Below are 9,253 nucleotides of genomic sequence, written 5' to 3'. Positions count from 1 at the left end.
ATGGGTCACGTGTCCTCTGCACGTATGGCGTCATCACGTTGCCTTTATGTTGGCGTCTTTCAGCCACGGGTACATTACCTGTGATCCAGTGTAATCAAATACTGAAGTCAAGTCAGAAGTAAGAGAATTAAGCCAATCTGCATGATGAGTACTTTTACTTGTACTTCTACACAAGTAAAAGATCTGAAAACTTCTCCCAGCAGTCAAACACGGAACATAAGCTTCAGAACAGATACTGTATGTGTATGCAGGTGATGCTGTATATCCACGCTTTAACAGCCAGAGGTTACAAGAACTTCTGAGACACTAAATCTACTCTTCAGAGTTAAGGCTGTTATTTTAACCAAGCTCTCATAAAACGTTCCGAATGAGTTCCAGATATTGAAAAATAATTTTATTACTTTTAACAGAATTACAAAATTCTGAGGATGCTAAAACAATAAAACAATATTCACTACAGCCGCTGAAGACCTGAAATAGTTCAGCTCTTAAAAAATGGTTTCGCAAACTGCTGTTGACACACACACACACACACACACACACACACACACACACACACTTGCAGTAAAACACTGCAAGCACAGGCTGTGGCACTTTGAAATATGTTGAAAATGACTCTAAATGATGTTTTACTGCATTTTTCCAGTGTATCACAGCTCGAATTGATTAAAAATGCAGATTAAAGAAGGTCAAGAGCAATTTTCCAGTTGGATGTGAATATTTGAGATGCTTAATATATTTATACCCTCCGGGGATGAGATGATTGATGAGATGACAGAAACAAATACAAGTTTTAGACATGACCAGTTTTATTTTTACATTCTCTTCCTGAAACAATTTAGAACATCTGCACTATAAAATACAAAAATAAGACAGTATTAAGCATTACAAATTACAAAACAAAAACAGTAACTGATGCATATTTGGTACAGGGCTGAAACTGGAGCTATTGGCCATCATTTTGCAAGATATAACTTTTTCAATGCACCGCCTTCAGTTTTTCAGAGCACACCGGCTTGCAGAAAATAAGTCTTTAAAACCAGATAAAGTCTAAATTGTGTTTTCCAGAAGACATTCCGTACTGTCTCAACAAATCAAAAGGATCAGGGTAAATGAAATTGGATTTATACACTTCTGTCTTGCAGCACCAGCCTCAAAGAGTTTTTTTTTTTAATCACAGATTGGCATTTAGTAAAATCCTTTGAGTTTAAAAAGACGCTGAAGAAAAAAGGCGACATTAGGGGGGATCCAGGCGGCCTGCATTTCAAGCTTTCAGGCTTCATGTCCTTTGTGTTGACGTCCTACCAGACTCGACAAGTTTTGATGATCTCTTTCATTTCTTTTATGGCGTCTATGGAGGAATCCTTGAGTGCCAGTCCCAGGAGGACGGGCCTGTTGGTGGCTTCTTGCGACACAAACATAGCCAGGTTTTTGGCACAGACATGTGTGAGGGGCTGAAACAGAAACACAAATCGAGCCTTAGATTGTTACATAGAAATGCTGTTTACATCAAAAGAAAGAGAATTAATGAGAATGAACGACTTCTAAAACCCTTTTAAAATGCTGGACTGTGAAACCTCACTGATAAGATGAAGGAATCATCCTTTTCTCACACACAATCCTTTCTCGTGACTTCATGTTTGATATCATGTAACTCAAGAATCTTACTTGTTAACACATAAACCAGTTTTTTTTTCCTTTATAAAGTGTTTAACAAATGATTTTTCCACACCTTCAAACGCTGTGAGGTTTTACAGGTACCAGCTCACTTTCCAAATTATTTCACACTCTGAACAAGTTGGCCAGAGGAGAATACTTTTCCAATCACACTCTGTGCTGCTGCCATCGCATATGTGGTAAATAGTTATAACTTGCCTTTACTGCCATGCAGCATTATTGATTGGGCCACATTCCACACGAATCATGAGAAACGTAATTCATTTTTGTGAAGTTCTCCCAAAGTAAGCAGCGTTTGCACGTATTACAGTGTAACTTGATTCTATTTTAATGAAACCCCTAACGTGGTTGTAGCAGATTATCTGGCTGCGGTGTAATCCAGTAAACTTGACAATAACAGAGATGAAGACTCTGTGGTTGACATTATATTACATAACCGTATTCAATCACAGTCATTCATTCAGCCTGTGTGACTTCAACACTGCAGCCCTCCTCGACTCTCAAACCATGCGCTGTGGAATGAAGAGCAAGTTGTCTTTTTAAAGCGCGTACAGTGAAAAAAAAAAAAACAGCCAAATAGCTCCGCAAGCAAACATAAATATCATTCATTTCTCCACTGATGAGCCAATGCGCGGCACTGTATAACAGAAAAAAACATGCTAATGCAGAGCTGAAATACATTTCTTCTATCACACTTTATTTCTCCCCATCTACCGCAGCAGTTCAGAAGCAATCTCATCTGCCCTTTCACAGCAGGAGATGAGTTACCCTGTGCTGCAACAAGTCTGCTTGACGTCCTGTGAACAAGTCTATATCACATTGATACAAAATGTTTTGAACAATTTCCTGCAGTGTACCTCGTCTTTGCCCAGCAGTACTTTGGTGGAGAACGTTGGAGTGCTGATATCATTGGATCTGGAGTCAGGTGTGATGGATATTAGTGTTCCGATTTTGCCGTACTGAGTGACAACTATGAAAATGTAATTGCTGAACTCTGTGCAGACGACCTGCGTTGAAATCCCCTTCACTTCTTTCTCCGTCTGTCTCGATCTGATAATGGGCTCGGCGGAAGACATTTTGTTAATCCTGGGGAAGAAAAACAAACAGGAAATGGTACATGACGATTATTTGTAGGGCTCCATCTAAGTAAATAAATCTAAATAGTGAAGATATTGCCCAGGGCCCAAGGTGATAATCAGAGCTCCAACATTTCCCCTCATACCAAATTACCATCACATAGGAGCAGAAAATGTTTGGGGATTATTTTCTAGTAAAATGACTTAAGTCCACAGTTAACAAAACTGTTTCAAAATAACTTTCTGGCAAACAACTAATCAATCAATTGACTAATCATCTCTGTTCTAATGACGAAGTGATGGCACTACAATGCGTCCAACATTTATGTATTGGTGAAGGTTTGTTATGCACTCACATACATTTAAGACGATACTATCCCTCAGAGAAGTCAGATATCACTTTACTTATTTGCAAAACACGTGGAAATACGCTTCACTGGTGACTTACGATTCAAACAAGTGGGACTGTCAGCTCTGATGCAGCACACTGTTAGCAGCTAAGTAAAGAAAACAAACACCAAAAGCAACTTATTTGAGAGGTGTCTCCTTACTAATCTCCACATCCCACCACCTGCAGATAAGTTTAACAAGGGTTATTTTGTTACTTTCCAGCTGGGTAGTGAGAGAGAAGCTCCAGAGAGGCGATGCTCGGACTGGCATGCAGAGGCTAACGTTAGCTTAATAGCTGATGCTAGCTTCGGCTGTAATCTCCACAGCTGACGTTACAATGAACAGATTTTTCAGCGACTGTGTGAAATAAAGTCTCCTCACCGCGTTTCTTCGTGTGTACACAGTGTAAAGCTTCTTCTCTACTGGTGTACTTCACTTTCAGCAACTTCGGTAGCGCCCTGTCATTCACCCTCCACCAACAACAAACGTGCTTCGGTCTGTTGAGCGTCAGAGCGGTTATCTTTGCGTGATGACGTAAGGTAGGCACGCCTCACTTCCGGGTTAGTTCCAGCTCAATTAAAAATAATAATTAAACAAAGAAATAAAAATGAGAGGCTTTAATCATTATGTCACCATGAAAAGCTGAAACAGGACATTTCAGGTTTCATGTGTCGGCAAGATTGGCAAACTTGACTCTGATTTCGAGTATTTTGTTCGAATACGACAACTACAGCTCCCATGAGGCATTTCGGTGGTCAAGTAATACATGCTGTTGAATAAAACCATATTGATAGAAGTGACTGTTTTTTTTTTTTTTGGTTTTTTTTTGTTTGTTTGTTTGTTTGTTTGTTTGTTTGTTTGTTTGTTTGTTTTTAACTAAATCAGACTCCCTCTTTGATGGCTATTTTGTAATTGCCATTTCTAGATTTATGCAAAGCTTTTATGATGTGGAACATTAATCTGTATCATTTTCTTTCACCGGCAGTGAAGTGAGTAATGTCTAACTGGATAAAAATGACTGAAAACTTGAGAGTACGGAATCAAAGTTTGAAAATACTCAATGAATCTGAGTTGATAAATGTAAATGTATTTTGTACACTGTATTTTAGTTTGTCTTCTGAACTCATAGGAACAACTGTTGCCATTCATTTTCTTCTAATAATCTATTTTTAAAGTGTTTTTATGTTTTTTGTGTGTGTGTGTGTGTGTGTGTGTGTGTGTGTGTGTGTGTGTGTCCTTGGCATTGTCCTCACAATAAACCTTCCTTACAGGTTCACCACAAATTCATAGTAATGAAATACTGTAAATGTTCAGTTTTTTTAATTAATTAATTTTTTTCTTGCCTGAAGTTTACAGAGACTTGAAAATTAACAGATTTAAGTGCACTTTGTGTTTCTCTTTGCTTTTCTCATAAATGTTACCCAAGGCTTCGCAATGCATTACTATATTTAATCTGCATTGTCATTTTCCTCAGAAATGGCTGTGATGAAGTGAGGATAATTAAACTGAACTTTGAAGTATTATCGAGAGTGACTTCCTTTAACTTTGAAAATAAGCCGATCCTCTGCCCTGGTACTTTTCAATCAATATTAAGTAACAGAAACAACTCTTCCAAAGCAAGAAACCACAGAAGCAAGAGCTTTTTTAATTAACAGTAAATGGAGCTTTAGTTTTAGCAGCAGGCAGCAGCTTTTTATTTCTAATATTATTTTTACTTTAGCAGCAAGTTTTATTAAATAGTGGCACTTTACACCACAGACTGAATAAACCCTTTGTTTACTGGGACAGATGTAAAATGTGCATGGAGCTATGACATGAGGGAAAAACAGTAGATGGAGGGGACAGGGCAAAGACTTTATGACTGACAAATGGTGTAGATTTTAAATAGTCCATGCATTGCTTAAATTTTTAGCTCATGAGTGATGAAAACCAAATGGAAACTATTTTCAGTACCCAGCAATGCCAATGACCTGATATGGGAACTGTATTTAAATGCTGTGTGTAGGCTATGCAAGGATAATTTAGTAGGACTTTTCCTTTTTGGCTGTACACTGGCCAACTGCAGCAGTCACATCTGCTTTTAACGCTACAAGAGCAGTTTAGGAATTTTCACTATTCGCAAAAGTGCTTGCATGACATTATTTTTTTCAGGTGGATGTGAGACTCCACTGAAGTCTGTGAGTGCTGCATCAGGCTGATCCAAAAGGAGCCATCCCTGAACATGGCACATCCACAATGTCAAATAGAGCCGGCTCAGCGGAATTGTTATGCACTCTGAGTAGGCAGCAGTAGGTATGAAATTGGTTGGACCGCTCCCTATACTCTCTGGCTGACCATCTGTGTCCTTGACTGATCACTTTGATCAAAACAAAGCAGTGATACAAATATCAATATACAATATTTCAGCATGGCTTATAATGCAGTGTAATGCACATTTATACCATGGCAGAGCCTGTGGTGGGATGATAGTGCAGCTAGAGTCAAAGAGGAAAGATGGGGAAACCTTTGAAAGCACAGAGGGAAACTACATTCAGATCTAACATTCCCAATTTCACATAAAAATCAATACTGAGGGTGTGCAAGTTCAGACTGATTATACAAAGCAGCCTCAGATTATTCCATCACCGTGTGTCATCTCCAGAATATCTCTGTTCAAGTTCTTGGCCAACAGGGGTTTCATTGTCCCATTCACAAAAAGTGCTTTTGTTTTGGCCTGTCATCCTTTACACAGTCAGACGACACCTCCGTTGTAGCGCTCTGTGAGAAATCCTTTCACGCTCTTCGCTTTAATTAAAGGTCACGCTTTATATGGGCGTGCTTCAAAGGTGAGGTTTTAGATTTCTGAAAATGACAGGAGTGAGGCAGAAAACGTGTCCGTGTCAACTAGTGACGGACAAAAATGTTTTTGAAATGAGGCCACAGCAAGGTCATGAAAATGTTTGGTTAATGATGACATTACGACATGCTTGGCAATGAATATGCATCGCTATTACATGAGGCATGCTATTCAGTCTTTTTTAAACATTTTAGCTTAAGGCACACGGGAACAGCTTCATAAACGTTAGGTGACACGTGAAGATTTAGTTCATATCAGTTCAGTAACAGTGACCCCTGTTATTCTAATTAACACTGGGTTTGGCATGAGAACACAGACGTGTGTTGTGAAGCTGTTTCGAACATGTTGCATCTGTTTTCTTGCCCTCATTTTTCACTGCTTTTGGTTGAACATTGCCAAATTCACGAATGTCAGCCACTGTTCAGGAACAGAGCACACACTAGGTTATCCAGCGGGTTTTTATAATGGAAAACACAGCAGAGACTTTGTAATGAGTTCTACTTTGTATTACTCAGTCTGTGTAATATTTTCTTGTGAATTACTAAAGCCTTGCTTTGCATAATGAATTACAGTAGACTAACATTAATGGTTACAGTGGCTGTTTCAGGGGTTCAAGGGTCCTTGAGCTGTTTCCAGGAAAAATGAGGACTAGTTTAATTCATTATTAGGCGATTCATATGAAGATAGCACTGGTTGAAAATAATTATATGAATGTTTTTCCTTCTTTCCATTCCTACTTGCTGCACCAACCTTTTCCAAAATCATCTAACAATAGCAGCCTTGCAGCTGTAGCACGTGCACACGCATTGGAGGGCTTTGATTTCACAATCTTTGGATTATATACAGGGTTCTAAATTAACTTTTTTGATCACCAGCCAATGTGGCTGGTGACCTTCTAAAGTTACCAGCCAATCAGAATTTCCACTAGCCAAATTTTTTCCCGGTGAAAATAAGAGAGATTATGAGTGCCACTGAATGCATTTGATCATTTTTGAAAAATGCACAGAAAGTACAACACATGAAACAAAATATACACAGAAAGTGCAAACATTTAATTTATACAAATAAAAAATGCTGTCAGATTTATTATTTTATAAAAGACATTTTTCCAGTAAGTATTTAGTATCATTACATTCCTAATAAAATGTATTTTTCCTTTCAACTTAAAGTGTTTTTGCTTTCCTTCTTTAATAAGAAATATATATAAGTAACAGCCATGACTTAAACACTTGCAAAAAAATTGCATTGGTAATAAATTGATATATGTATGTACAACTAGAAAACACAAATAGTGCAGCAGTCAGTATTGCAGACTCCTTCGGCTCTCCTGATGACTTCGGGCACTCTCATGGTCCTTTACTGCCTCGACTTTAAAATTATTAGTCCCCACCACAAAATTATTCGTCTTGTTTTTTTCTTTCGTGTACATGCGGCAATCGTTACAAAACATGACGGCATTTTCGTGATCAAACACAAGTCATTCACGACCTGTCAGCCATTTAGCGTTAAACTTTCTTTTCTTCGTTTCGCACGCTTTGTCGACATTCTCATCCCCTGCCTCCTTCCTCTTCTCCCCCCAGACGTCTGTCCCAACCACGCATTTAGTTTAACTTTACTTTTTACTTTTAGCTAGCTCAGTCTCCTATTACACGCCGCCGTTCATTCTTCTTCTTCTTCTTTGTGTTTCCGTGGTTTCTCGCGCCGGTTGCACTACAAACTATAGTGTGCCTGCGCACAGCCAATGGGCGTCTTGTACGTCATCACGTAGCATTACGACCGTGTTCATGGGAAATGTAGGACGGACTGTCCGGGAGACAAATGACCAAGAACTGTAGAGCGGCTCTGACTGACATGATTGCCTAATGCATTACCGGCCAAATTGGCTAGTAAGTTTTTATTTACACCCGCCAATATGAATTTTAACCCGCATTTGGCGGGTTGGCGGGTGTTAATTTAGAACCCTGATTATATATCAAAGCCGGGCAGGCGTTTAATTTTAGTTGTTGGTTGTGTAAATAGATTTGTAGTCATCAGCACGCACTCTGGATGACATTTTGACGTGTCAAATTTAAGAACCAGATGCACTTTTAAACCGCCTTGGAAGACATCCTTGCGAGGTGTTCTTTCATGATCTTTCTTTGGGCAATAAAAATGCAACAAACGCCAGCTGCATCGCAAAAGTTGAGGCGTTGGCGTCACACGGAGAAAAAGAAAGTTCAACTGTCACACATTTCCAAAAGAGTTGATGGTGCTTAAGGGTTCTCAATTTTACAAGCACATCCCATCTCTGTCTGTATGACTAGTCAAGCATTTTCTCTGTCTCTGTCTGTCTGTCTGTCTCACTCGCAGACTCTCTGTGTCAGAATGTCATCCCAGTTGAAAATATCTTATTTGCTGGATGAGGAAGTTCCTGCCCATCACCACCCTGCATTTCATCTTCACTTTCAAAGTAGCTGCAATGCTGTGTTTGTCTCATCAAGTCTCTTTGGTACAGGCTGAATACATATCATGCAAGCTCGTTTTTCTCTCTTTACACTTTTTGAATAATAACTGCCTCAACGTTAGGCCGTCAGTGATTTCAACATAGCAGCCAGGGTGGAAACACTTTCCTCACAGCTGCTTTGTAAAATCAGAGACGCTCATAGAAGAGGATGGAGGCAAAAAGGCACCTTCATGCCTCAGTATCACTCCATGGTCACAAATTCTCACACTCACACACACACATACACACGCACATAACACACATAGACAAATATTACCCCTGTGGCCACTAGAGTGCTGTGCTGTATTACAGATAGAGCTCAAAAGCGACTTTAGTATGACATTTGAAAGTTGCACTCATGCCACGTGGGATTAACCACTGGAGCTAGTTTCCATTAAGTGTTTTTAAAATACAGGCAAAGACAAACCAAGGGGGAAAAACACAACATGTTCAGGGCCATTGTTAGAAAGCCTTAACAGGCTGTGATTTACCTTCTGTGCCCGCAGCCCACCCACACACTCACTTTGGTTTTATGGATTCTTCCAGTTTTCGTTCATCCAGTCAGGTTTTTCAAACTCAGGGAGAAAAAGAAGAATCAAAGCGGTGATTTGTAAGCTTATTTTCAGAAGCAGAATCGGTGATTGATTGGAATTAATAACTGAAGATCACTTTCCAACGAAACAACAACAAATTCTCATGCTTGACCATGCTCCCATCTGCTTACCATTTATTTCCAACTTCTCAACAATGGAGGACATTGAAATAAGCAAGTGTTGAGCCATGAAAAACCTT

The 9,253-nt window shown here is 39.3% G+C and overlaps 1 protein-coding gene across 1 annotated transcript; it reads right to left on the bottom strand.

Moving 5' to 3' along the window:
* Positions 1–787: 787 nt before the first annotated feature.
* Positions 788–3,645, bottom strand: psmg3 (proteasome (prosome, macropain) assembly chaperone 3). Its single transcript, XM_076752886.1, has 3 exons — positions 3,525–3,645; positions 2,535–2,763; positions 788–1,454 (listed from the first exon to the last, which is right to left on the bottom strand). Exons 2-3 carry the CDS (start codon positions 2,751–2,753, stop codon positions 1,302–1,304), a joined length of 372 nt encoding a protein of 123 aa, XP_076609001.1. The 5' UTR covers positions 2,754–2,763; positions 3,525–3,645; the 3' UTR covers positions 788–1,301.
* Positions 3,646–9,253: the final 5,608 nt, after the last annotated feature.

This window comes from Chaetodon auriga, chromosome 16, assembly GCF_051107435.1.
Source record: "Chaetodon auriga isolate fChaAug3 chromosome 16, fChaAug3.hap1, whole genome shotgun sequence".
NCBI lineage: Eukaryota > Metazoa > Chordata > Actinopteri > Chaetodontiformes > Chaetodontidae > Chaetodon > Chaetodon auriga.
The sequence above is the reverse complement of the archived record's forward strand: the minus strand, read 5'-3'. Positions and strand labels throughout refer to the sequence as shown.

Coding starts and splice junctions, on each gene's coding strand:
- psmg3 (XM_076752886.1), bottom strand. CDS start 2,753: ATGTCTTCCGCCGAGCCCATTATCAGATCGAGACAGACGGAGAAAGAA. Junction 1,455..2,534: donor TACTGCTGGGCAAAGACGAG/GTACACTGCAGG, acceptor TTTCTGTTTCAG/CCCCTCACACATGTCTGTGC.